The following is a 27,980-nucleotide window of genomic DNA, read 5'->3' on the forward strand; positions in this document are numbered from 1 at the left end:
GGCTGCTCTCTGCCAACCAGCACAGAAAAGGAATAAATGCACAGAAATGCAGTGTGTAACTGCAAGGCAAACTGGCTGCTGCCTGGTCCTGCTGTGCCAGATTCTCTCTCTGTAGCTCTGTGAAGCATTTTTGAGCCGAGTGCTCTTGGCTGCCTCTGAGGGAACAAATTGCAGAGTAATCATTGGCCACAGTGGCCTACAGCAAACTGCCTGTGTCCTGCCCAGCTGTGGAATTGCTGGTAGGGAAGTTGCTGTGGCCACAGCCAGGAAACTGATGTTTGTCCTGGAGAATGGAGCAGTGGGCAGGCTCTGCCTCAGCTCTGAGCGTGCAGCTGTCCTGGGATGTGTGTGTGGTGCCAGGCCTATGGCTCATACCAGATCTGGAATGCCTCGGCCCTGAGCACATCCAGGTTACAAAACAAGCACTGTATGTATTCTTACATGTGTGCTTCAGAATTCTGCCCTGTGTGTGATCCTGGCTTTTGAGTACCGAGGGGATAAACTCTGATTGTCCTGTCTGCTGCATCCATTTGGGCCTGCTTCTGTCTCTTAGAAATGCATTTGTGTGTTGCATTTAATGCCAGCCACATCAGTGGTGCAGATTGAAGGCCACCTTCCTTGTTCTGTATCCTGGTGAGCTCAGTGCAGTTCCTCAAGGATCAGTTTCTCCTCGCAGTGAGAGGGGTGGTGAGGAATATTTGTTGGCAACACTAATGCAGATTTACCTAATCTGCATTAGCAGATGAGCAAGATAAACAGAGACAGCTTTGCAGAGTATCCATTAACTAATGACATTTGTGCTTCTAGTCTCACTTTCAAGTCCAGCTGCAGGGGTGCAGAGATGAGGGACTGTGGTGTTTGTGCACGATAGGCTTTTTCCCAAAGAATGAATGACAGAAGGGGTCAGGCTGGAAGGGACTAGCGGAGGTATCTGGTCCAACCTCCCTGCTCCAGCAGGGCTGTCCCAGAGCACAGGATTTGTCCAGACTGTTCTGGGGTAGCTCCAGTGAGACAACTCCACACCCTCTCTGGAGAATCTGTTCGAGTGCTCAGTCACTGCCCAGGGAAGAAGTTCCTCAGTTCCTGCCTGTTCCTCGTGTCCAAATGGCTGGCACCACCAAGCAGAGCCTGCTCCATCCTCTTGGCTTCCCTCTCAGGCTGGACATGCCCAGCTTTCCTCGCGGGAGTGATGCTCCAGTCCCTTCATCCCTTGGCCAGGCAGAAACAGAGTGTTTCTGCTGATCTGTTACTACATTAAGAAACAGCTACCTCCTCGGTCGGAATGGTGTACTGACTGCTCTCGGCACTGCTGCCGTGGTGCAGCACACAGCCGAGCCTGGGGGCTGGCCGGGCGCGGAAGGTCTCTCGGTGCGCTCCCGCCGGCCGAGCTGACGCCGGCCCGTGACGCGTGTGACGCTGGCCCGTGAGCTCACGGCGGGCCGGGCGCAGCGCTCGCCGGCCCCGCTCTCCGCTCGCCATGCCGGGCCGGGCGCTGCCGCCGCTGCGCGCCCTGCTCGGGGCCGCCCGCCCGCGGCTCCCGGCGCCCCGGGGGATGTGCGGCCCCTCGGCCGAACGGAGCGGGCACAGCGCGGTGAGCGGGGCCGGGGCGAGCGGGGCCGGGCCGGGCGGGCCGGGGAGAAAGCGAAACGAGCGGGGGGAGCGGCGGGGAGCGGCGGAGCGCGGCGGGGCCGCCCGGAGCGGAGCGGGGATGCACGGGCGCATCCTCGCTTTCCCCGGACACCGGCGCGGATTTCTCGGGCGCTACCGGCCGGAACTCCTGTCCTGGTGCTCCTGGCCTGTAGAGCGAACGAGGGGAGCTCGTTCCGAGCACTGCCGGCTCCGTCCGTCCCTTTGGTTGTGCGGTGCGGCGCGGCACTCCTGTCACCAAGTTTCTTTAGGGTCAAAAGGGAGACAAAGCTGCTGACATCATTATCTCTATCTATCATTATATCTATCATATATGTATGTCCAGTTCTTTCCTGAGTGTTTTTTCCCTCTATAATACGTTATTTTTCTCTCTGCTTGTGTTTCTCGCTGTGAAATTCCCATTTGTAATCTGTTATCTATACATCTGTTATTTATATGTCGCAAAATTAACGTAAAGAATCGCGTGTGCTACAAAATTATTTCAGTACCACTGTAGTTCCGGCAGTTTCATATACCCATTCACAAAGTCTGGGAAGACTGCTGTACTTTTATTAGCAAGCCTTTAGCAGCATCTCTGGGTTATTTCTGACATAGCTTTCTTGAAATGGGCGCAGGCTATGTGGAGACCAGGACTTCAGAGGTTTTGTTCTTTAAATTAAAAGGTTCATCATTCCACAGAGGAGAGACAAGAGGGCTTCAGGGGGAGTTCTAGCATGTAAGGACAAAAACCCAGTCTAATTTAAATGAATGGTAATGCGATATATTTACAGTGTTATTAACTCGGGCTGTGTAGGGGAGTGGATTTTCGCTGTCATTTGAGCTGCATCCCCCTTCCCAGCGGTGCCTTTCCCTGTGCTGTGCCCGGCCGCAGGAAGAGTGTGGCGGGTGAATAATTGATGTGGAACAAAGTGCTGCTTGAGCAGGCCAAGTGCTCTTGTCCTCCTGATGGAGACACGATGCTGTGGGTGCGTGCCTCGGGACCGCTCCGGTGGCGGAGGCTGTCCCCGCTCCCAGGGCTGCGGTCCTTCCTGTGCCTGCTGCTCAGCCTCGCCCCATAACCCCTCCCTTTCATCGCTGATCATAAATCTCAAGGTTCCTGTTTCTGTTTTTGGCTCGGGAGAGAAATGAACTTCAGATGATAGATTTTGTTCTGTGCTTTTCTAGCCTGATCCAGTAACAGTTTCACTGCTCAACAGTCCTCTTTGTCTCTGCTCCTTGGCTTTATCACCCAGCTCGTCTTTCCTCACTTTCCTTGCTCACCAACTCCAGCTCTTCGCTGCCCCAAAGGCAGGCAAGGAGACAGATTTCAGTAACTTGAGCAGCACCTTTGTGTGAGGAGGTGCTCACTTTCCCACTTAGTCTGCCCTATGTACTGAAGCCATGTGTAGGGGCACAGCAGTCACTGGGCTGTAATCAAACTTCTGGGGAACAGATCAGTTTTACTACATAAACACCTTGTAAGGGGGGGGAGCCAAGTACAATACTTGGGTCCAAGACCTGCCTACTGCTGAAAAATTTACTTTTGTATATTTTGTTAGGATTCTGTGGGGGTCAAGCCATTAAAGTGTGACTCACTGGCATTGCAGCATGTATGGCATTAGTTTAAGTTAATTTTTCCCTATCTTCTGAAATAGTCTGGAACTATTTGTAAGGCAAAGTAGCTCTCATGAGTCTGTATGCATAAGGCAGAGGGAGTTGTGGTGCTCCTTGTGCCAACATGTATTTAGCATGAAGATGTGTCTGTGAGGCACATTAAGATGTGCTGTTATAGATGCCCTGCTCTCAGTGGAATGTCTGTCCTCAGGGGGCTGTAGCTGCTGTAAACTCCAGTAAATATGTGTAAGGACATAACTGATGTAGCTTTGATTTCATCCCTCCTTCCAGCTTGGCGTGCTGCCATCCTTTGGCTTTCTCTTTGACATCGATGGGGTGCTGGTGCGAGGCAGGACCCCCATTCCTGCTGCCAGAACAGCCTTTCAGAAGCTGGTCAATTCTCAGGGCCAGTTCCTGGTGCCCGTGGTCTTCGTCACCAATGCGGGGAACTGCCTGCGCCAGAAGAAAGCTGACCAGCTGTCTCACCTGCTGGGGGTTCCAGTGAGTCACCTAAATCCCATTTATTTCATTAGCATGCTGAATGTGTCAGATGTCTTAAGGCTGCTCAGTTCACCAGGTCTGCTTTTCCCTTGAGCTCTCTGACATGCTTCGCTGAAAGTAAAAAATGCTCTTCAAAGCTAATGGCTTTTCCACTGGTAAAGGCACTGATTTTTCCAATAGTAAAGCTAAAGGTATTTCTTTGGTAAGGTGGTAAACAGTGATTCACAGGAGCTTGTTTCCAGGATAATAATCTTACTGGTTACTACCTGTCCTGTTGAAGGAGTGGGGATATGTAAACTAAAATCAGGTGATCTGGTACAATTGAATCAGAGCTGCAGTTTAGGAAAGGGCCCACAACTGGAACCACTTTGGATTCTCCTTCCCTGTTTTCTTCCAAATTAATTCGGTGATTTTATAAAATTAGGAGAGAAAAGTCAATTCATGTTGAATAGAGCTGGAGCTCAAAGGGGTATGTATGATAATTTGTCAGTAAGGCACTTTTTTCTGGCATATTATCAATACATCATTTGTATGATGTATAAAATGAGAAAATGCTAATTGTTTTATAATTCCTGGAATCTGTCACATCTGTTAATTGAATCTATGTATAAACATCTACTTTGAAAAACAGCAGACTCCTTTTGTTTTTAAATCCCAAACAGATTTCACAAGATCAAGTGATGATGTCACACAGTCCTCTGCGGATGTTCAAGCATTATCATGAAAAATGTGTTCTGGTATCTGGACAAGGACCACTTCTTGATATTTCTCAAGAGTATCTTTAAAAAAAGAGTTTAAAACCCAACAACTTTCTGTCAAAGTGTTTTCCTTAATCAGGTTCAGGGGATCCTATGGATGAAGTGAAAATCAAATATTTCAACCCTACAAAAGCAGTAATAAATAGTAATGATAGTTCCTTGTATGGTATCAAATTTATGTTTTGAATGTGGTTTTACACTAGGTGCCCAAACAACTTGAATTATATTGATATCATGGTGGTATCAAAGTTTCAGACTGTAAGTTAATAACCTTAACTTTTGCATAAGCTTTGCTCAGGCTTCCATTAAGTCCCTTCTGCACTTCTTCCTTTAGTGGCATTTTCATTAAAGTTGGTGTAAGTCATAAGCTGTAAAAATGTATATGCAACTTTTAAGCATAAGCTCTATTTGAAGTACCAAATTGAGAAAAAGGTATTGAAGGAACGTTCCAGTTAATGGTTAAAACTCATTAGGCTAGGCTAAGAGAGAAATAGATGAGAGGATGAAAACAAAATAGAAGAGCTTTGTCTCTCATTTATCAGAAGTGGCACGATCATCTATTTGTCTCACAGAAGGAAAAGTCTGATGTTGCTTTCATTCCTAGCTAATTTGTAAATGGAATGCCTTTAAACGGTTCCGGTGGAATTAGCAGTTTGAAAATCTTTTCCTGTGAGCAGCTGTGTGTCCTTAGCTGGTGTGTGCCAGCCTTGGCTTCTGCCAGCCCATCACCATTGACACCCTGAGGGAGAAACGCCCTCTGCTCGATGCAGTTGACCATGACAGGAGACCCAACGTCCTGGTGAGTGGAGATTTTTGTTTTAAACCTTTCTGTTTGCTCACTGCATGACATCCTATAGCAGGGGTCAATATTTAACTCCCAAGCTAATGTTACTGTCCTTACATGGTATCTTGACTTTGCTTTTCTGCTTCCTTATTTGTTTTATTGCAGCATTCTTGAGAACAACTCTTTTCTTTCAGCAGTAATTCTTTAACCCAGCCTTTGATTTTATAACCTACTGTTGCAGGAAAACTCACAATCTAATACAGATACCTAATGTAAAATCTGTCTGGGAAAGCTGATTAACTTCTTCATAAAGTGTGGAAGGTAACATAAGCTTTTCCCTGAATATTTGATTGTGTTGGTATTGTTTCATAGCCATGAGGTTGCTTTGGTTGTAAGTGAATGCTTTGAAGAGAAATAATTTTCCCTCCAAGGACTGCCTTTGATGTTTATAGCACTATTGAAATGTCAGCAGTAGGTACAGTGGTTCCAGTTGAATTGTGCAGAATTTAAAGAAGTGAGTAGCTGGGTGTGCTGTCCATGTTCAGGGCCAGCCTACAAAGTGGGTTTCCCCAGCTGTAATCAGGAGCTTCTCTGTGAATGTTCTCACAGAATCCATAACTCAGCTGTGTCACCTTTGGCTGGGCTCCTCACCCAAGTGGATGGGGAAGGTCAGGAACCTGTTAAAGTTTTGTCACCACAGTGAGTAAATAATGAAGTGCAAACTCTGAATTGTTAAGCAAATACATTACATGTTATACAGTGCATTCTTTATTGGAAGTGTTAAAGGAAAACATCTCAAAAACTGTATTTCAAATGTCTTGGTACTACTGGAGGGCTCTTACTCCTCCTGGAAAAATAAACATCCACGCTTTTATACACAACTAATTAAACAAGTAATTTAAACAACTAAAATTACAGCACAAGTAATTTTAACAACTGGATTGAAAAAACTCCAGAGGCAGCTCAGGAGAAGCAGAGGCTGGTGCAGGCACAGCACAGTCACTGCTGTCCCTGTGCCAGAGATGTCATTTCAGAGTGGAAACACAAGTTTCTAAGTGATCTGGTGTCAAGTGTATACCACTATAGAGTGCGTTTCCTGTCAGAGCAGCAGGAGGCAGCTGTGGGAGCTGGGCTTGAATTTATGCTGTTAAAAATAGATGTTTCATCTTGTAGAAAACTTTCACTTTTTTCTTATTGCAGTCCCCCTCTGCTGTGGAGCTTCCCAAGATTGAGGGTCAGTTAACTTTATTTAACTTGCATCTATCCATTAATAAATGAAATATCTTTATTTTATTTTCAGAAATTATTTCTAGATTGTTGGGCACTTTATAAATTTGTCTGAGACAATCCTGACAGTTCTTTGTTAGTGACAGCTGTTATTCACTTGAAAGCATCATGTGTTGTAAAGCTGTTTTTTAATGTGTGCAGTTTTCAACCACTGGGTTTTGAAGTTTGAAGGGTACATAAAGTCCCGTTTCCTTTTCCTCTGTCTTTAAAAGGCTCTTGTTGCCCTCCTTTCAAAAAGGAGGCGTGAACTGATGTTCATTTCTCAGAAATAATTGGTATTGTTCTTACAACTGGTCAGGATGGAGCTGTAGTATGAGATGGGTCTTGTGTTCACTCTCATCTCATCTGAACTACAGGAAAGTAGAAATTGGACCTTAGGATATAAAAAAATCCGTGTCAGATTGTTCCTAGAGACCAAAGAAATTTTTAACAACAGCATCTGAATTTTGTTCTAAGATGAACAAATCAACATCTCTGGTGGTGTATTTAAATACTGTGTGTAAACGGAGAACTCATGGAAGACTTAAAAACACAGTTTAGAAATTAATATTGTAACTTCTAGGGAGACTTCACCTGTAAATAAAATAAAATTCCTAAACCTGAAGTTTTTGCAGTGGGGTCTTACTCATGAGATTTTCTATGTGTGGGTGGGCATGTGATATACTAAGCCCCTAAATTAATGTGACTGATCAGGTCCTGGTTATATTAAATTACTTGTTCAGTCTCTTTAGGCCAAGTGTCAGAGATTCAGTGCTGTTAACAGTTCCATGACTGTTCTGTGACTGTGGTTCTCACAGCTGTGGTGTTGTTTGGGGAGCCAGTCAGATGGGAAACCAGCCTGCAGCTGATCATTGATGTTTTGCTGACCAGTGGCTACCCTGGAAATCCCTACAAGCAGGAAAACTACCCTCACATTCCTGTGCTTGCCTGTAACATGGACCTGATGTGGGTGGCTGAGGCACAGTCCCCAAGGTAAGTGCTTTATTCATGTAATTGGGATTTATTTGGGGCTTCCTCATTTTTCCAATAGGGTCAGAGTCATCACTTGAATGCAGAATGCTTGATGGAGCTTCATTGCAGGGCTTGGCTTTGAATGCAGCATCTCTAATGCACTTTCAGCTAATGCTGCTGTGTTGCTGGCTGCATTATTGCATCCAGGAAATGAGTAGAGAGAAAAGAGAAAAGCTGCCTTTAAGCTCTAAACCCTTTTGTTTCCTCACTCCCAGAACAGTGGAGAAAGAGAATTTTTTTCCAGAGGGCCTCAGAGCCTTGGTTCAAAGGCAAAAATGAAAAAATTATCAAGGCCATTGTTTCATTTCTTTCGGTCCCTCTTTGGTATTTCTCTTTTCCTGGTAAAGAGCTGACCCTGCTGGTTGAAAGCAGTGAGTGGTTCTGAGGACAATGCAGTGAGCTCTTTAAGGAATACAAGAAAAAAACAAGTAGAACAGAGCAAGGTGCCAGGACCTCTTAAAGTGGTTTTGTTTGATTTTGCTTTCAGTAGAAGGTACTTTTTAAACAGGTTTGTTTCTCCTCTCTTCCCCTCCCTCAGTCTGTAATTTGACATAGAAACTTGTTACTGTGGCTGGATTGCTGCCTCAGTCCTGCATCAAAGATCTGCTCAGATACCTGTCTCTGGAACCAAAGGCCACCTCTAATTAGCACACTGGAAAAATATGTGTGATGGCTTCAGACTACAGTAAAGCAGCCAGGATACCTCCAGTGAGCAATTTTTAAATTAGATAAATCTGTTGTGCCATCCCAGTAATGTTGGTTTATTGTGGTGTCTACTGTTCAGCTAACCAGCACTTAATTTTCAGTGAACCAGCTGCAGAAATGTTGCATGCTGAGGGGAATGTGATAGTTGCAGGACATTATTTATTCCAAAAAATCATGAAATAAAAAGACTTGTTTGATATTTTTAATCTGTGCAATTTGATTTGGATTTATATCTGTGTAGGTTTGGACATGGAACATTTATGGTTTGTATTTGCATCTGTGTAGGTTTGGACATGGAACATTCATGGTTTGCTTGGAGAACATTTACAAGAAGATCACTGGCAAAGAGCTGAAATATGAGGCGTTGATGGGCAAGCCCAGCAGGCTGACATACCAGTATGCAGAGCACCTGATCCGGGCCCAGGCCCTGCAGAGGAGCTGGGAGCAGCCCATCCAGACCCTCTATGCTGTGGGGTAAGGTGTGCTGGGTCTGACAGGTACAGCAGGAAATCCCAGACCCTCTGTGCTGTGGGGTCAGGTGTGCTGGGTCTGACAGGTACAGCAGGAAATCCCAGACCCTCTGTGCTGTGGGGTCAAATATACAGTGTAAATGCCAACCAAGAAAAACACACAACTCTTACCAGCTTGTTTCTCCTACCATTAAGACCATCTAACTTTCTTGGTGCTATGATATATTTTTATGACATTTCTGATCTTAAAAATTAATGATGCTTTGCTCTTTATATGTGTAGTTTCTACAGAAGCACAAAAGTTGTTTTATATGCAACTAAGATTTCTCCTGGTTGTTTTTTTTCTGTAATAGGATGTGTAACTCTAACAAAAAGGGTTTGCCTGGATGTTTATCCTGCTAGGTTTAGTGGTGTAACACCAATTGCCTTTGAGCAAAGGGCAGTTAGAGGCTGTAGAGCTGGACATTATGTCTGAGGTCATTTAGGTTTGGTCATATGCTATTGCTTGTGCTGCCACATCACAGAATCCTTTTCAGAGAGGAAGATAAAACTCTATTGTATTAAACTGTTCCAGAATCTCCAAGATGTTTGGAAATATAATAAACAGCTTTCATGGGCTACTCATACCTTGAGTTTCTCTCCTCTCATCCCAGTCAGGAACATGGAGAGTGATGCATTTTTATCCTGTCATACTTCATGAAAATGGTGCAATGAAACAGCTGCAGGGTTGGATTTCTCCCTGTCTGCCCGATTCCACATGAAGTTGTGTAAAGTGTACAATAAACTGTTAGGTGGAAACTGCAAGAATGTCTTTTTGACAGCCCAAGCTGCAGTGCTGACTGAATGTCTTGTTTGCAGGGACAATCTGATGACGGATGTGTACGGCGCTAACCTGTACAACCGCTACCTGCAGGAGAGCTCCAGCACTGGCTCCAGATCCCGCCTCCAGGCCAAGGTCTCTGGAGGCAGAGGCCCTGCCACGCTGTCCCAGGACCATGAGCTTGGCCTGAGCTGGGAGAACGAGCTGGCAGCTGCAGCTGCTGCCCACTGCAGGTCTGTGCTGGTCTGCACTGGGGTGTACACCCCCCACACCGAGCTGGCCCTGGACACCAGGGACAGCATCCCTGACACTGTGTTCCACGGCCACAGGGATTTCAGGTTCGACCCTGCCTTGGTGGAACCAGATCACATTGTGCCAGATGTGGATGCTGCTGTAGACCTGGTCTTCCAGCTGGAGAACTTTGCACCTAATTGAGGTGGCATGGTTTCTCAAGGACCACCTAGTGCTGTGCTTTTCTTCCCCAAAACACACTGTGCTTTACAAGAGTGCCACAAGCTGCTGCCTTCTAAATTTTTAAACCTCTAAATTAATGCAATCTTCTATCAGGTATGCTTATTAGGAGTACATGTAGGTACATGTGTGTGTTTAAGTATATTAAATATCAAGAATGCTTTTTATAATGCTTCTAAATATGTAATTTTGGGCTTGAGTTGCCCTTTATTGTCTTCCTCCTTGTTATGTTAGGTACTTTAATAGCAATATTTCATAGCACCCCATTCATGTACTGGTACTTCAGTCCCTCTACAATAGTACCTCCTCTTGTTTGCTGGAAGATCCAGCTTTCAGGTGTTGAAGATCTTGAGGATATCAGATTGTGGTGCTGTTCACTCAGTCCGTTCCACATGGGCTGGTACAGAGCACAACATGTGTTAGTGCCTGGCACTCTGCAAGTGCTGAATGCTCCCTTCAGAGTGGAGTTCAATCTGTTCCACTTTGGACTTGCTGTCATCTAACCTGCTGCTGCCTTTCCTTGTGTCTGTTTTCCCATGTCCCTGGAGTTTTATTGCTCCTCTCTGCTGTGTGAAGCCTTAATTGTGTTGGAACTCCATAGTCCTGGAAGGGAAGCAGACCTGGGGTGCCCTCTGTGGTCTTTTTGCTCTTTGCCTTTCTGTCTGCAATTTTTTTTTTTTTTTAAGGAATTTAGAATCTTAGCTTTAGCAGTTTTGTTTCAGGTGTTCCTGTGAGTTGGGGCTTTCCACTGAATCAGTGACTACTGCTTGGCCAAAAAGTGCCTCCTAATTTACTTGAAGCCTCATACCACTGTGGTAATTAACTGGCCTTTAGTGTAATATATTTCATGTCATGTCAATGTTACATGTTGTTTGGTTCATGGATTTTATAGCTGTTTGTTTAAAAAGAAAAAGTAATTTATTTTTTCTTATTTTTGTAAAATACTTCTAAAGTTTTAATCCCAAAGATGTCTTTGAAAATATTTCTGTGTTATTTGTTATAACACAATATGTATTGTACTTGTGACATAAGATTGGAAAACATAACCCAATTAATTGTTTTAACACCAAAGTCAGCTTACACAGAAAGATCAATTCATATTAGGGACTAGTCAGGTTTCTAGGGCTGGGTTTTTTTGCGAATTAGAAACTGTCCAAACAAAAACCTGGGTGTTTCATTTCTCCCAGTTTCTTGCAGGGCTGGCAGAATGACCTCCTGGCCAAATCCTTCACTGCTTGTTATCCCAACAGCAACTCTGAGAGCTCACAGCTGCTGTGAAGTCAGACTTTCTTCTTGTTTCCTCTGTTTGCAAAGCACTGTAATCCCCTCTCCACTGTCAGGATTGTTGATTCATCTCTTGTAATGTTTCCTAAGTAGCTTTCAGTGTCTGGATCCAGTGTAAGAACACTGCTTTAAACAGTTTATTTCCTGCTTCTTCACTGGAAAAGTATTTACAGCAGCACATTCTTGCCTTTTTATTGGTACGACAAACAGATATCTACCTGTTTCTTTAGCACTTTCCTGTAAAATAAAGGAATAATATTTGCAAAGAATGCCAAATCTAAGTAAAGATTGTAATTTTGTAAGGTCACAATTATTTGAAATCACATTGTTTCAGTACTTAAAGCCTGTTGTAGAACTCTACCAGAATTGGTGAAGCAAGGAATAAAAATGCTGGAAGTTGCTTAAGAACAGAAAATGTTCTGTTTGTTTCTCCTTTTTTTCTCTACAATGTGGATGAACACTTCGAAATGAAGGAACTGTATAAGACCTCTTAAATCTCATCCCTCATGGGAACATTAACATAAAATGTGGTTGTAGAAAAGGAAGACATTCCCTTTTTCTCTGTCACTTCACCACTAAAATGTAAAACCCTTGCCCCCAGTGCAGTTCTCCAAGTCTCAGGGTACTGCAGATTATCCAGCTCCAGGGACTGACCTCCAGCTTGGTGACTGGCAGATCCTCAAAAAGCCAAAATGCTGAAAAAACAGCAGATGAAGGAAATAAAGGAAATTAGAAATAGTGACCTGGATAACACTACACACTGAAGGCAATTGCCAGAAGAGGTGGAAATCCCTTTCCATCAGGGTAAAGGGGAGAAGCTGGGATTACAGGAGTTTCTCTGAAATTCAGGGGTGTGCTTGTATGCTCTGTAACTTGAACAGAAATGCTAACAGATACCACTGCATATCTTACAGTGTGCATTAAAATCTTTTGTTTAAACAAGGATGAATTCTTGGGTGATGAAATATATCCTGTTTTCAACGTTGACAGAAACAGGCTGCACACAAGTTTCAGGAAAGTGTTTCTGTGGTCACTTCTGGGGATAAAACAGATGAGTGCATATTCCAAATAGAACAGGTGGGTTTGCTTGGTGTAAAGACTGGTTTGATTTGTCTCATCCAGGCCACTTGGGACTCAGTCTTAATTAAGTTCTCCCCCTTGCATTGTGTTGGTCTTGTATGCCAAGCTCAGAATCCAGTATTGGAATCTGGGATCATGCCTTACAGATTAACACTCAGCAGGTTATTTATTGATTGATCCATTGATTGATTTATTGACCTTTTCCTGAAGCAGAAGCAGCACCTGTTGTACAGTTAAGAATCTCAGAATCAGGTTTTCAATAGGGTTGGTTTGTTTGTCTTGTTTTATGGAATTCTATTTGGGAAATTCTTTCTGCTAGTTTTACAGCTAACTTCCTGCCCACAGATGTGGAGAAAAAATATTCATTGAACCTAAACTATAAAAAATAGAGGTTGTTTTTTTTGCTTTGTTTTTGTTTTGCAGGTACAAGCTACATAATGAAAGGTCAGTTCACCACAGCAAATGAAAAATGGTTGTAGTGCGTGTAGACCTCTTGTATCCAAACTATTTCACATTCTTAGAGAATTCCAGGGAGAGTTCCCAGAAATGGGAAATAATTTTTAAGTGCTCATCACATGTACTTACAAGAAGCCATTAAAGGGATAAATTGGATTTTTCCCCACACAGATTTAGAAACTCCAGTATAAATGAGTAGAAGGCATGAGAAAATCCAGGTTAGTCCCTCCCAAGAGCAGGTTGTTGTTAATTATTTCCCTCTCACACGACTCTGCAGCACATCAGTGGCAGGGCAGCTACGGTCACAATGCTTCAGCAGTAAAAATGTGTCCTTAAAGAGAATTAACTGACAAATCCAGCTTCACCCAGCACTCTGAGGAACCAGCCCCAGAGCCTGGCCATTGCACTCACAGCTTTTGCTACCTGAGGCTGTTATTGAAGCAGCAGACAATGCAAACCAAGTAATTCAATATTTGGCCCCTGTGGGTCACAAATACCCATCTGCTGACGTTCCAGTTAAAGAGCCAAGCAAAAAGAAAGGTGTGTTGCTTTGTTTAATTTACAGCACTTGAATAAAATCCAGGATCTCAATGTTCCCTTGGGGAGGTACAGTTGTAACTACATTGTTCACACTTAATTGCAAGCACTGGAAAAGTTATTTGCACTCCCCCAACACTGAGCACTTTGGGTTTCATTCTTCATCTTCCTGACAGCTCTGCTGGAGAGTTTGCTAAGTGAGAACAACTGAAAGTGCATGCATTTCTGGAAGTGATGGACATTTGGGAGGGTAACAGGAAGTTGGTTCAGCACCATTTGTTTAATTAAGAGTACATTAGGTGATATCTTGTGTAAAAGTAGACCATACATCACTGTATGACAGGATACATAATTTCTTAAAATTGATTTTGTTTCTGATCGTATACCACAGCAAGGTACATGCATAAAATAACAACAAAAAGTATTAATTGCCAAATGTTTACTTTAATTAAACCTTTTTTTAAATGATACACAGTACAATGTATCCACTACTTTGCTAAAATTCATAACAAAAGCAGGTTTCATGTTTAAAAATACTTTTCATAATAAATTCATAAATAGATGAAGGTAGGGCATAAAAAATTACCGTAGTATGCAAGCTTGCTCTCTTGTCTGCTCATATTCCAAATCATGTAGTCAGTATTGTGGTAAGAAAATTTAAAAGCAAATTAGTTCCTGATGATTAGAAATGTACAGCCTGCATCTCTCTAAGAACCTTGAGAAGCAACAGATTTGTCCTAGAAAATGCAGAACCATTTTAACACTGTTATCACCCAAACCCCTCAAATAATTTTGGAATGCAGTGAATGAATTCAATATGAATTAGAGATTTTTTTCCTTCCCCCCAGGAGGTGTGTGTGAGCCAGACTGGCTGGGATGCTCCCTGCTCTGGAGCTGTGGGGTTTTTACCTGTCAGATCTCAGCAAGTGAGGCACGAAAGAAGGAAAAGCTGGCTGACAGCACAGAGCACATCTGCCTATCAGAAATCTGAAACAGAAATCTTTAAACACAAAGAACTAAATTCACATGCCTGGATCTACTTTTGTCTGGCAGGCAGATCAGGGTCCTGTGTCCCCCACTGGCTTCCCCTGCTTTGGGAATGGTTTTTGTGTCTCACACCATTCTAGCGTAACTCTGTGAGGAATCCCCGATACTGCACCACCAAACCTTATCAGCAAAGTTATTCTCCCCATCAATATTATCACTCTGTTAAGAAAGCATTGATTTTGTTAAGTATCAAACACCTTTTCACACTTTATCTATTTTAATAACATTTATAAAGGGAAAAAACTTATGCACAGCATTGAAATAGGAAATGAACATGAAAAATGCAGAATAATCAGGATGCTCTGCCTTTCACATTAATGATTTTCTTTCTCTGATAATTATTTCCCTTTAGTGCAAAAACAACTTCCACACAAGTTTTGTGCTTTATTTGCAATGGTACCGAGATGCTTTTGAAGACATTGGGAGGCATCTGTCTGCAGCTTTCATTTCTGTGTAAATTCAGCTCTTGGCTCACTTTTAAAAAAGTGTCTTCAAGTTTTCAAGACAAGTTTGCATGTTGTGTCCAAAGGATAGTCTTCCAAATCCTTGCTTTCACATATTATAGTCTAGGCACCCAAAATGAGCAAGAGCTCCACTTTTGGTGAAGTCCTCAGAAATCTATCAGTATTGGCCAATAGGAAAGCTATTAGTGGCTTTAGCTGGGCTTAATTTAGATTTTTCCCTGAAAAACCTTTTATTCCAGTACAGTGAGAGTAAGAAAGTCATCAGGATTTCTTCTCTCTTCTTAGATATTATAATTTTTCTCAAAATTTGTTTTGCAAAGCTAATGTTAGCAGGTTTCTGGGCTGACATTCATTTGGTTTTATATTTACATAATTATAAATATTTGTACAAGTTCCATCTGTGATGATGGACTGGATGAGAAACTGGAGATAAAATTAGCTTAGAATCAATACAAAGGACAACAAAGGCTCCTGGGAACCACATTCTGCTGATGATTTAATTTCAGTATTTGCCTCTGCATTCCACTCCCAAGTGCTACAAGGCAGAGATCAATGTCCCCTCCTGTGCTTTTGCAATATTTTTGCACACTTTGGTACTGCCAAAAAGAAATTATAAATACTAATGCAAATGCATGATCAGCCAAGGGGATCTGCTTAAAAGCAATTACTGCACCATAGTCTTGCTAATGTTCAACTGGCAGTAAACAGATTTCTTGGCAAATGTTTATGCTATGAACTCTGAACAAGCACTCCTGCATATTCACTTGCTGTACATCAATGCCCATTTGTACCCTGAGAGCTGAAACTCAGGTTTTTACCCATAAATCACAGGTTTAGTGCTCCTCACTCTCTTCACCCAGGTATCCTTTTGGTTTCAATATGATTAATGGAGTTAAACCAACCATCTTTTTAATGCCTCAATTTCATGGCTGTGTGTGAGTCCCAGGTTTGATAAAGTCTTCAGCAGGGGAGTGAAAAAAGGAAGGATTTGGTAATCAAAATAAACTTTTAACTACTGACAATCCAAACACCACCAGCTGCTAACCTAAAAAAATAAACCAAATTTTCAGGTTTCTTCTGAAAAAAAAAATTAAAAATAAACCAGGTCTTCTTCTATTTCTTTTGTTCAGTTAGGAGGGCATGCAAACTTGTACTCCACTTGTTACAACACAGAAGAGCCAAGAGTTAAAACCGATTTAAAGCCATGGTTTTAGATTTCTGCAGGAAACTGAAAACTAATTGGAATTGGTGCCTCCCTTTAAAGTACAGCAAACAAATCACTGCTGCTGTATTGCACATTTTCTGACTGAACAGGCTGACCTGCAGACAGAGCCTCACCCTTCAAGCCTAGTTTAAGAGAGAAATCCAGGCAAATTGTAATGAAAAGTGTAGTGCCTGGTCTAATTCTACTTATTCACTAAACAAACTTCAAAACTGAAAAAATTAATCAATAATTCCTCTATTCTTCATCTACTGTAAAAACACAGTCATTCAATGGCTGCACTGGAAGCAGGATTTATATTAATTTTGCTTCTTGTTCCAGTTTTAAGATGAGTTACTACGTAAACTATGGGTTTCAGTCTGAGAAGTAGCAATACTGTTCTTAAATGCATGTGGATTTTTGTCAGCATTAAATAATTTGGCACTAATTATGCAGGCAGTGGGGGGCTCAGCTCATCTGGGGGTCCCTCTTCAAGCAGAACTGCAGGACCATGACCTCCAGATAAAAACTGCAATGGATCATGACAGAAAGTCAAATGTTTGCAAATACTATGTACCTTAAGGATCTCACCAGGAGGAAAAGCAGTCACCAGCACTGAGCTTTAGCCTGGACTGTCTTCAGACTTTCTCCTGAGAGCAGAATATAGAGAATACACCAACAACTCTAGGGTTTGGAAAATTTCCATTTTCATTCCTATTTGCATTCCCATTCCCAATTTCAAATCCCCAAATGTCTAGCTGGACATTTATTGCCTACTATTTTTGGAAGCAGGAATATCCTGGAAAACTGTCCAAAAACACTACCAAGAACTGCAGCTCAGCCTGCCCTTCTGTAGAAAATATCACAATTGTGAAAACTATACTAGTTGGAAAATTTAAGGCCTTTTCCTTCTCACAACTATAAAATTTGAAAACTAACCCCTTAGAAAGAAGCAAACAGGCTACAAAGCACACGGCTCCTCAGTTATCTGCATCACAGCTTAAAAAATCAGAAAGAGCAGAGAATGGTTTAATATTTGCTACAGGAAGATGAAAAGTATTAAAATTGGTATCCATTAGCCCTTTCCTAAATCCTTCTAATTTCCATGACACTGGATATGTTGGATGACTAAACAGGTGCAGGCCTAGTAGCAAAACAATTCAAGTCCTTTTTGTTCTGGATTTTTCAAAGTCAAGTGACTTCAAGTGAGAGCTTTTTGAAAAGTAAGCTCCTTCAAATTACCAGAGTGACAGAAATCATTTGCCATCCTGGAACATCTCCACTTTATCTACAGAGTTTAAAATATTGCTGCTCCTGCTCTCTTTGCAAATCCACTTTTGTAAGGTGCCTGAGAGTGTAAATGGAGAGGAATCCATCAGGACCTCAGCTCCATCTACCAGATACTCTACAGAGCTGCATCTGAAAGAAAACTGGATTACGAAATCTCTTTTACTTTATGTAGACTTTTGATCCACTATGAAAGATTTTTCCTGCTGAGAGTTTTCAAGAAATGAAAAGCAACTGGTAACTTGTGATAAGGAGAGGGGAACATTTGGGTATAAAGCTGGGAGGGAGCCACTCAAAAAGTCACTGGTTTCTCACAACCAAGAAGTTGCAATCATCCAGTTCTCAGCTATTCTGAGGTCTTCTTTCCCATTATATGCCCATGTGGTATTTAAAGAGATGGTTTAAAAAACAAAACCAATAAAAAAATCAAATCCACTTACGCACTCTGGTAACATAAGAACAGATGTGTGACCAGAATGAACCCTGTATTTGACCGTTAGGCACGTGGCAAGAGATCTTGAGATCTTGGCTACAGTCAGTTCAAGGTTTCTCCAGTTCCTCTTTCCAGTGGTGCAGGTCTTGAGTTGTGGAGTGAAATGATGGAGACCTGAGGGCAAAATCTCAGTGATGCTTCCACTGGGAAAAAGGAGCTATCACTGTGCAAACAACAGACAAATGAAATGCATCTTCCCTCTCCTCAAGGCTGTTTTAAATCACCACCCTGGCCCAGCCCTGCTTGCAATAGTGTTCAGGCTGGTTTTGCTTTCTGTTAAAACACCAAATGATAACAAAACCTGAGAGAAGCTTCCCCACCTGGGCCTGCTCCAACAGCAACTAGCAATTCACATGCCCTAGGCTGCTTTTTTGACTGTTTTTTGGTCCTGTAACCAAAATATTGGCTATTATGGCCCTTAAAATACCATTATCAAAGACACTGACACTTCCTGGTCACTAGTGGAGTGCTGAGGATTTGAAGAGACACTGTCAAGATTGCCTATTCCAAAAGTGACCTCCTTTGCAATCAGCCCTATGTTAATGCTCAGACCTTCAGGTTTGCATCAGTCTCTTCCCCAAACAAATGTCTTCCCACCCCCAAAATATCAAGTTCAAAGTAATTTCCTCCATTTTTGTAACTTGTATGAAGGTTACAGAAAATAAAATGGTGGGGACAAATGTTGAGTAAGTTTTTCAGAGGGTTTGACTTTTAGGACCACCTCTCCAAAGTCCCTTTTTAAAAATAAGACACCGAAGCAAACAGGATTGTGTCTAACTTCTACAAAATTGCTGGTTTCACAGGAGGAAGGGGAGAATATGGCTACCATGCTACTCAGCATTAGGGTGAAGCACCATCTAAATTCCAGTAAGGTTAGGGATATCAGCTAGCTCTTATCAGCAACCACACCCCCAGCTCTCCCCAACGTCTTTGCTGTCAAGCTTGATGCTGTCAGTGCTCTTCTCACTGATCATGGGCCCTCCATGCCTCATCATTAGCTCTGTGGCCATCTTCACAAAAGCCTCCTCCACATTGCTGGAGTCCTTTGCAGAGGTCTCTATAGCACAGATGATGTTGTCATAGCATTCAGCCAGGCTCTGAGCTTCTGCCAGCTGAACCTCTCTAAGGTCACTTAGGTCAGACTTGTTTCCTGGAAGGAAAGGAAACAAGAGAGATTTTTAATGGCTGTTTGTGTCACAGGAAGTGTTTGGCAGGAAGTTCTGGGTTGCCCAAGGAAGCTGAAGAATTTCCATTCTGTAGATTTTCAAAATGTGACTGAAAAGGCCCTGACCAACCTGACTCAACCTTGCTCTGAGCAGGAGCTTGGACTGGATCATCTCCCCAGCCCTTTCCAACCTGTATTTCTGTATTACCCACAAAGAACAAAACAAGGAAGTGAAGAGTGGCTGTAGACCCTAACAGAAAAGAATAGGCTAGAAATTGAAGTTAAAACCATTCTGTGAAAACAGCAGCTGTCTGCTGATTCCTAGGGAAATCTAGAATGGTACTGCCGATGTATTAGCAGCTCTACAGGCTCCAAGAGCCACATCTGAGTCCAAAACATTGGGGCTGGAAAGCAGAACTTCTAGCAAAGAAGTGACCAACTGTGATTGCCCCAAAGTCCTTCCAAAACTCCTTGTTTGCTGAAGTGGGTGTGTGCTCCAACTCACCAGAACACATCATCTTGCTATGATGGAGCTTCCCTGGGCCCCGGAAACAAAGATCTTTATGAGGAGAAGAGAGGAGAGGGAGACAGGGAGGGAGGCGAGGAAAAGGACTCCATGACAGCTGTGCCTCCAAAGTGGGAAATCCTGGGTATCCCAGTTCTGTGTTAAATGAGATGCAAAGAACTGAAAGTTGTCTACTTCTCAACAGAAGTCAAATCAAACCAAAACATCTCTGCTTTGATGAATCAGCTCTGTTGGTAAAATTTCCAGTCAGGTCTGTTGCACACACCTTAACTTCAACCATATGAAGCCAGCAATGACATTTCCAACTCACCAATGAGCAACTGCACGATGTTGGAGCCAGCATACTTCCTGACATCCTCGATCCAGCGAGGAATGGACAGGAAGGAGCCTCTCTTGCTGATGTCGTAGGCCAGGATGGCCCCATTGGCGCTGCGGTAATAACTCTGCGTGATGGTCCTGAACCTCTCCTGGCCTGCCGTGTCCCAGATCTGCAGCTGGGGGACAGCACAGGTCAGAGACACGACACTGTGACACAGTGGCACACAGTGACACACAGCACACGGTGAGAGACAGGACATAGTGACACACAGCACAGGTGAGAGACAGGACACTGACACCAATGACACACAGTGACACCAGTGACACACAGTACAGGGTGAAAGACAGGACACAGTGACACACAGCACACAGGGACACACAGCACAGGTGAGAGACAGGACACTGATATCAGTGACACCAGTGACACACAGCAGCTGCTCTTCCCAACCAAGAGTGATGCCTGGAGAGGCTCCCTGGAACAGAGGCTGGACAGAGTTAAAGGATTAAAGTAGGGATTTATTAAAAGCCCTTCAAGGGTTGCACCTTGGGCAGTGCAAGAGCCTGGCTGTGGCTACACCCAAGATGGACCCACGATCACAAGTTTTCACACATTTATAAGTTTTGGTCCATTTCCATATTAGGGTTAATTGTCCAATTCCAGCTCCAGGTTCTGTCCTCCCAGATTCTCTCCTCAATTCACTGTTTGCACTTTTTGGGCCTGAAGCTGCAGTGTCCTTGGTTCTGGGGCTGGAAAAGGATTTTTATCCGACTGAGCTGTGAGGAGAAGTTGCTGACACTTTGTATGAAGTTCAGAGTTATACACTAAGGAAGTACAGAGTCTGGAAAATATAAAAGCTAAAACTTAAGGCATCATTTCTCCCCTTAAGGCATCAATAGAGAGGACCTGATCCAAGAGCCTTGATCAAAAACTCCTGTGTATCCAATACATTCTAGCCCCGTGTTTATCTAGTCTTTTGTTCATGATCTAAGGATGAGAATATATGCTTGAGATCCTTGATATAAACAAATATTAAATAATTACATATATATATATATGTATGTAATTTATACTGAGAACCTCGCTGCTCAAAGTTTGTACCTGCATCAGTTTGAACCCTGGTTTCCCGCCGGTGAGCTCCTTCTGCGGCAGATTTTGGAAATCTCTTGTGTGCCCAGCCCTACCCTTTTGTCACCCTCTGCAGCAGAACAAGATGCCAGCCTGCAGCCAAGCTCATCTGGGGTGTCACTGGAACTACAGGTGGGTTTCGGCTACCACACTATCTGTGGTTCTGCCAGTTCTGCCACGGGCAGGAACAAAGGGAGCAGGATGTGGTCACATAATCTGAGAGCACTGATGCTGTTTTAGAAGGAAACAGGAGACAATTAAAAGAATAGAGACAAAAGAGTGTATAATGAAATGCCAGCAATCCTAGGTCTCAAAGCCAGTCAAGGATCTGGTCAGTCTAATCACCTGTCCTTTTCTGGGTGGTAGAACAGACATTACATCTGGGCAGGAAGAAGAAATGTTTGCTTTATATAGTTTTGCCTAAATCCAGCAGCATGAGAATTATGAGTTTGGTATCAGAGTTTGAGCTCCCAATACAAGATGTTCCAGAGGAAGAAACAAGATAATTCAGAGAGGACACCTGCTCCTAAGGAATTTCTTTGTAAATCCTGTTGTTTTATAGGTTGTCTAATGTCCTGGAACATGATGGCTTATATCCAGGATCTTTTGATCCAAAGTAACTGTGGTTGTTCTCATTCTCCATATAAATGTCTAATTTCTTCTGAGTCTTCCAAAGCTCTTGGCTTCAATATATAGTGACACTGAAACTGAAGAATTTCTATTTATAAATTTATATTCTGTTGCACTTGTCTATCCCTAAATGATAACAGAGACCACTGCTTGTCTTTTTGTGCCATTCCTTATATTCTGCATTTCCACTGAAACAGGACATGAGCAAATACTACTGGGGTTTTTAATCCTCCCATATTATGGACCTTTTATTTATGGTTTCCCCTCTCTCTGAACCTCCTTATTTTAAAGTGTTGTCAAGAACTTAACACAATGTGCCGGTGCTATTTTATACCAAATAATATTAAATCATTTTTCCTTTTATCTCTTCTGCACATTGCTATTTTCTTTGTCTCTTCTGACTCTGCTGCATTTTTGAGCAGTAAATTTCACTTTGGAAAAGGCAATGCTGATAAAATCTCATTTCCTGTGCTAAGCAAGCACTCAGATCCCAGCTGATATATGTACAGCTTAAAAGGAATCAAGCCAAGGAAAAAGGATTTCTCAGTTCTGGTAAGAGTGTTCTGAGAGCAGGGGAAGGGACTGTAATGGACTCAGAAAACCACAAAGCAATGATTATTAATGAAACAGATAATGGTTCAGAGCAGTCAGCAGCAATTACCAGGGACAAAGAAATTGGGGCCAGGTTTATGGATGATCTCTGTACTCAAGTCTCCCACCAGATCTTTGTGTTTGTTAAATCTCAATACTTGATTAGGTCAAGTGCTAGAAAAGACTAATGATGATTACTCAACTCTTGGGAAGGGCCTGAGGGATTCGGTGCATACAGACAAATTGGAAACGTTTGAATTAAAAAATAAAATTGTTTTCACTTACACTATTCATGTGTTGTATATAAAAGTGTAGAGTGACTGAGTTAAGAACAATTGCCCCCCTAGTTGGGAAGCTTGAAAACCTTGTCTTGTCACATAATTTGTAATTTGAATAATGTCTTCTATCATTAAGAATTCACACTATAGACATAGCAAGGAAGTATTACCAACTAGATTACTTAATGTAAAGCAAGTTGTATTTCTAAAGGAAAAATACAGCTAGTTTGCTTGATAGCATCTTTAGAAAATTCTAAGATAAATATTTCCATGTAACATTAATCAGTCTGATACATGGTTAAAAAATATAATTTAAGTAATTACAAAAATACCAGTTTTGATCCTAAGTAAACACTATTTTCTCCAGCATGTCTACAAGAGACAAATTTCAGAGAATTCTACTGAAAAAAAGCCATGACAACTATACAGAAATACCAATCACAACTCCAACTTTAACCAGCTCATGCATAGTAAAAGTTTTATATAGTATTTCTGCTAAACTGTATTTTCAAGCACGTAACTCTTGACAAAAAATAACAATTGAAAACTTTGGAGAAAAAAAATGTAGCCTTAGTATTTCTCATTGCAAAGTCCCTAAGTTAAAAGTTAAATACCAAAAGAACTGTACTAGCCACAGGTTACTACAAAAGACATGCTCGTGTATTCTTTTGTATTGTACAAGTATATGAAGTATGTTGTAAATGACACAAAGTTCTTAATTATTTATTTCCTTGATTTAAGTGTTTCAGCTTTGTAAATGGTAGCCACGTCTGACACTCAGCAACCTTTTAAGGCAGCTCCTGATTTTCTAATTACTCTGACAACTCCTTTGGTGTAAGAAAGGCAGAGAGAAGCTGGGATTGCTGGAGAACTGTGCTGAATTCATTTGAAACTACTAATTAAAATCACCTCTGAAATCAGAGATTGGTGGCAGGCCTTCAGGGGGACCACTGCTAGGAACAAAAGAGAACAGGGTAAAGAACAGGGAATAAATACTCATTGTTCAGAAGGAATATGGCAGAATAAAGGAGTCACCTTTCTCATGCTCATTGCTTCACCACTGAATACTCATTTATTCACAAAAGTTGATTATTTTGATCTGCTCATAGCTTGGAACTTTTTGCACAGTTACATCGTTCATGGTGGCACATAAAGGACAGTGAAAGACACCAGGAAAAACCTGAAACAAGGAGTGTTTCAATTGGATGTAAGGAGGAAAACAGAAAGTGGTGAAATTCATGGAGGTTCTCTGGAAGATATTTCTGGGATGTCTGCTCAGGCTTACAGAAAGCAGATTTTGAACTACAGAAACAGACAAAATGTTGAAGATGGTGAGTGACAGGTTGGCCAAAGAGCACAGTAAATTATCATTATCAAATGGCCAATGTGGCTGTGTCTTGCTCAAAGGTTAATGCTTAGCAGATGGCCCCAAGACACATTAAATAATTTCTCCCTCCCTTACTTCCTACATAATTTATTAAGTACTTTCCTGATTCTTCTAAAGTATCACAGGAGTTCAGGTGTACTTTTGCATGTGGAGCAGCATAAATAATGACTAAGTACATCCTTCAGCTGATACCTTCCTTGACAAAAACAGAAATGTCACTTTTGCAGCAATATTCCATAAAACTTCCCAGCAGTGAAATCCTGGACCTGAAAACTGTGCTAAATGAATCTCAACCAACTGTGTCTGAATCCTGTCATCTCAAATGGCAGACAATAATATACATTCCTGCAGTCTGGCAAATCACACCACTTGCTCCTAAAAACATTCATTGAAACTGCCTTGCAACCTAATCCACACCGTTTTTGCCAAAAGCAACATCTCTGTGGCAGTGTATTTCAATTTAAAGTGATATTCAGAGATAGAACTGTCAGGATAAACTGCTCCATTCAAATGTTTCCCTCCATGATTTTCAGAGAATGAGGAATCCCTCATTTTTGGGAATGCAGTATTCCCATTTGCTGCAGGTTATGGGTGTCAAAGGAGTTGACAGCAGCATTTTCCTGTGGATATCAAAGAATATTGATGCCAGTAGCTCTGCTTTTATCTGTGTAGCAAAGTTATTAAATCCCCAGTCAGGAGACAAGACAGTTAACAGGCCACAACTCAGTATTACTGGCAATTTGGCCAGGTCATGACAAAACACATTTTGGGCCATTCTGCAAAGAATACAGTTCACAGGCATGAGGCTGAATCAAAACCAATAATCTTGATAACATATGGGCTGAAAACGCTTGTAAATTAAGAAGTGCAATGGTACATAAAGGAGTATTTGTTGTAAAAGGAATGTGTTTTCAACTGTTCTCTCTCCTGCTATTTTCTGAAAGTTATACTGAAAGAGGAAAAAACAATGCCATAGAGGAAAAAATACTTTATGTAAAACACTATGAAATGACAGCAGAAAGTAGACACTAAAGACAATTAATCAGCTCACAGGAGGTAATTCATCAAAAGAAAAATACTTTTGTTATTACTAACTGTGATTTATGGACTTGGACTTAGGAATGTCCTTGCCTATCATTATGTAAAATCTTGGTTCCAGCATTTTATAAATATCTTTTCTTACAGTGACATAACAGTTATAAAACATTTTTGTTCTGTTTGCCAGATTTTTTTCTATCGCTCAAAGAACATGTAATTATTTAAACAATAGGACTTTAATCACTGTGCTTTAAGTGATTAACACCACTTTTAAAGACTTTTGAGTGATTAACGAGACCAACTTTCGGGCACAATAGTCTGTACTCCAGGATTTAGCCAGTCAGGAAGGATGTCTTTTAGAGAAAGCAGTATGCCACAATTTCAAACAGCATGTACTAGAATATTTCTTTAAATGAAGACAACCTGCAGACATTTCAAAAAGCTGATCTCTTTCCATATAAAGTTTAGTCAGCTTCAGCAGCAGAGGATGGAACACCTCGTGAGACACTTGAAAGAACACAGCTTCAAGGTGCATGGAAAGCCTCAAGTCTCATAATTTGAAAAAAGTTATTTGCAGCACCTTCAGTATTCCAACAGGCATCTTTTCCTTTTTTTCCCTTATAAAAAAAAAAAACAAAAAACAAAAAAACAAACCACACATCAAAAGAAAGTGAGACCTAAAATCCTTGGGTTCCAAATGTTTCAGAATCATTATGTAACTGTGACAGGAACATTTGAAGTTTGAAACAGAAAGGGGCACATTTGACCTTAAATTGTTTGTTTCAATCTCAAAATAAGTGTTGTTGGGTTGTAATACTACCCTTAGCCAGACTAAAAATGAAGTTTAGGCCACTGGGGAGGTTGAACAAGTTTTTGTAGACACTTTGTTTTGAGGGAACTTCTAAATATGACCTTCTATAACATTATAAAACCAGGAATTTTTTCATTCCTGCACCACTTGCTAAATAGAAAACAATACTGTCTTGAGTAGCATAAACCCCCAACGAAATCAAAGCAGCAATTACCTGGCCTGCTTTTGAAAGGCAAGAAGTGCAAGTAGTGTGTAAGGGAGCTCAAAAAAGTGTTAGAAAATGCTTCCTTATTTCCTGTTTCCAAGAGCATGCTGAATAAACCTAACCCAGATTTTATAGGCTGCTGTGAAATCTCAATCCAACTGGAAAAGTCTGATTTAAACTTCACACTAACTCCACACCTTAACAGACCAAACAAAAAACCCCCTCCAAGGAAATGCTTTCATATTCAGGCTGTGTCCCTGACTCAGCAGCTGACAAAAGTAAATCAGCAATATTTTTTTATGTTGAATAAATTTCCCTGAAGTAATACTTAAAATTCTTCAGTATGTGCATTCCTCATTTCTTTTTTAAATGGAAGTACAGAACAACACAAAGAAAAAGAAAGCTTCAAGACCTTCCATTTTCTTACTTTTTTTTGGTAAAATACTCAGAAATAACACATAGGATTAGTTACAGACAGGCAGGAACATTAGGGTGACAATTTGAAAAAGCACACCTGCGAGGTTGGGCTGATTTCCTGGGGCACTCCTGAAGTCTCTGGAACCAGGAACAGACACATTTCTCCCTTTCAATGTGCCCAGCATTTAAATGGAGGCAGGTTCCAACCCTAAAGCAGAACCCCAGCTCCCCACTTGCCAGGAACTGTGAAAGAGGCACTGACAGCTCCAACAGAAAACCTGAGTTTTCTTTTCAGTTCCTCAGCCGCAGCCAGACGTGAAAGGTGTGACACCAACAAGAAAATAAACACTGCTGCTGGGTGTGGAACTGATAATCGCGCTCTTTTCCTAAAAAATATGAGCCTTCATTTCTTCCGCTTCCTGCAATTTTCTCACCTTAATATTCCGCCCACCGAAGTTAATTTATAGGAAAAAAAAAAACCGACAGAGGACTTTGACACCTACTTTGGCGAACACAGGCCAAAACTTGACCACATCACTGTATATGTGTGTCACCAAAAGCTTTACAATTCCCTCATCTTTTTTCCAGACTGAATTAAATGACTTTTACTCTAACTAGGGGTAAGGACAGTTGTACGAGCCCATTCTGGAGGGGCTGGTGAAGGGATTGATCGCAATTTAAAGCATCTACTACAAACCAGAGATGCTTTAAGCATTTTCTCCCCACCTGCGTTACTGTGCCCACAGGGTGAGCTCAGTTGTAGGGAATCTGTGCCACCGAGAATCTGAGCAGAGATCCTGCATGTCCTGGGCTCTTTCTAACCTTAATAACCAGCTGATTTCCGATCTCCTCCAGCAGTAAAAAAAAAAAAAAAAAAAAAAAAAAACAGAAGTCAAATTTAGAATTTATTGGTCCTATAAAGAAGAAGCGTCACTCCCTGTGACACCCTGTAAACAGTGTCTGAAGATAATAACACGCCTAATTTAAGAACCTTCTCTCAATCTGCCAGTTGCACATCCCTTTCTGGAAACAGCACAGCCAGCTGAGCTTTCCTCTGCCTTGTAAACAGCGCAGAAGAAAGCCTGGGGAAAGCGAGCAAAGCAGGCTGAGCGAGGTTTAGCACCGGGGCGCTGGGCGGACCCGGCCCGCTTTGGGCTCGGCAGCAGCTCCTGCTCGGCCCCGGACGCGCTCGGTGCCCCCGGCCCGGCCGGGCCCGTTCGCTCACCTTCACCCGCTTGCCCTGGATCTCCAGGCTCTTCATGGTGAAGTCCACGCCGATGGTGCTGCCCTGCCGCTCGGAGAAGGCCCCGGTCTTGAACCGCTGCACCAGACAGGTCTTGCCCACGCTGGCGTCGCCGATCAGCACCAGCTTGAAGAGGAAATCGTAGCTCTCGTCAGGGTCGGGGCCGGCGCCCAGCGCGGCCGCTCCGGGCATGGCGGAGCCGCTGCGGCCGAGGGCAGCCGGCTCCGCTCGGCTCGGTTCCGGTCGTGCTCGGCTCGCCTCGGGCCGTGCTCGGCTCAGCTCGGCTGCGTCTCGGCCCCCGCCACCGGCGCCGCCTCGGGACCGCCCCGATCCGGGACCGCTCTGCTCA

General features: G+C 42.4%; 2 protein-coding genes across 6 annotated transcripts; one reads left to right on the forward strand and one right to left on the reverse strand.

The window, feature by feature from the left end:
• Positions 1-1,527: 1,527 nt before the first annotated feature.
• On the forward strand, positions 1,528-12,274 carry LOC117002311 (haloacid dehalogenase-like hydrolase domain-containing 5). 4 transcript variants are annotated; one of them, XR_004419260.1, is made up of 9 exons: positions 1,528-1,591; positions 3,532-3,741; positions 4,404-4,516; positions 5,205-5,298; positions 6,484-6,517; positions 7,368-7,542; positions 8,572-8,760; positions 9,615-10,143; positions 11,235-11,312. XR_004419260.1 is itself a non-coding variant. In XM_033071265.2 (9 exons), the coding sequence occupies exons 1-9, from the start codon at positions 1,553-1,555 to the stop codon at positions 10,009-10,011; spliced, it is 1,155 nt and encodes a 384-aa protein (XP_032927156.1). In that variant the 5' UTR covers positions 1,528-1,552; the 3' UTR covers positions 10,012-12,274. The 4 variants fall into 4 exon arrangements, 3 of the variants coding, with proteins under 3 accessions (XP_032927156.1, XP_032927157.1, XP_032927155.1); XM_033071265.2 differs by having other exon boundaries at positions 9,615-9,809; positions 9,906-12,274; XM_033071266.2 differs by having other exon boundaries at positions 9,615-9,809; positions 11,235-12,274.
• Positions 10,709-27,843, reverse strand: RAB43 (RAB43, member RAS oncogene family). Of its 2 annotated transcripts, none has more exons than XM_033071268.2 (3): positions 27,614-27,843; positions 19,898-20,075; positions 10,709-19,046 (listed from the first exon to the last, which is right to left on the reverse strand). In XM_033071268.2, the coding sequence occupies exons 1-3, from the start codon at positions 27,821-27,823 to the stop codon at positions 18,793-18,795; spliced, it is 642 nt and encodes a 213-aa protein (XP_032927159.1). In that variant the 5' UTR covers positions 27,824-27,843; the 3' UTR covers positions 10,709-18,792. The 2 variants fall into 2 exon arrangements, with proteins under 2 accessions (XP_032927159.1, XP_032927158.1); XM_033071267.2 differs by having other exon boundaries at positions 19,898-20,081.
• Between the last annotated feature and the right edge of the window lie 137 nt (positions 27,844-27,980).

The sequence above is a fragment of the Catharus ustulatus genome, chromosome 13 (genome assembly GCF_009819885.2).
Source record: "Catharus ustulatus isolate bCatUst1 chromosome 13, bCatUst1.pri.v2, whole genome shotgun sequence".
In the NCBI taxonomy this organism is placed as follows: Eukaryota; Metazoa; Chordata; class Aves; order Passeriformes; family Turdidae; genus Catharus; species Catharus ustulatus.

Bases quoted from the DNA above. Each gene is read 5' to 3' on its own strand.
- LOC117002311 (XM_033071264.2), top strand. From the start codon at position 1,553: ATGTGCGGCCCCTCGGCCGAACGGAGCGGGCACAGCGCG. The intron at 6,518-7,367 runs GTCAGTTAACTT...TGGTTCTCACAG, and splicing joins GGAGCTTCCCAAGATTGAGG to CTGTGGTGTTGTTTGGGGAG. The intron at 8,761-9,614 runs GTAAGGTGTGCT...TCTTGTTTGCAG, and splicing joins CAGACCCTCTATGCTGTGGG to GGACAATCTGATGACGGATG.
- RAB43 (XM_033071267.2), bottom strand. From the start codon at position 27,823: ATGCCCGGAGCGGCCGCGCTGGGCGCCGGCCCCGACCCTGACGAGAGC. The intron at 20,082-27,613 runs GTGAGCGAACGG...GCTGTCCCCCAG, and splicing joins TCCAGGGCAAGCGGGTGAAG to CTGCAGATCTGGGACACGGC. The intron at 19,047-19,897 runs GTGAGTTGGAAA...CTTTCCTTCCAG, and splicing joins CATCGTGCAGTTGCTCATTG to GAAACAAGTCTGACCTAAGT.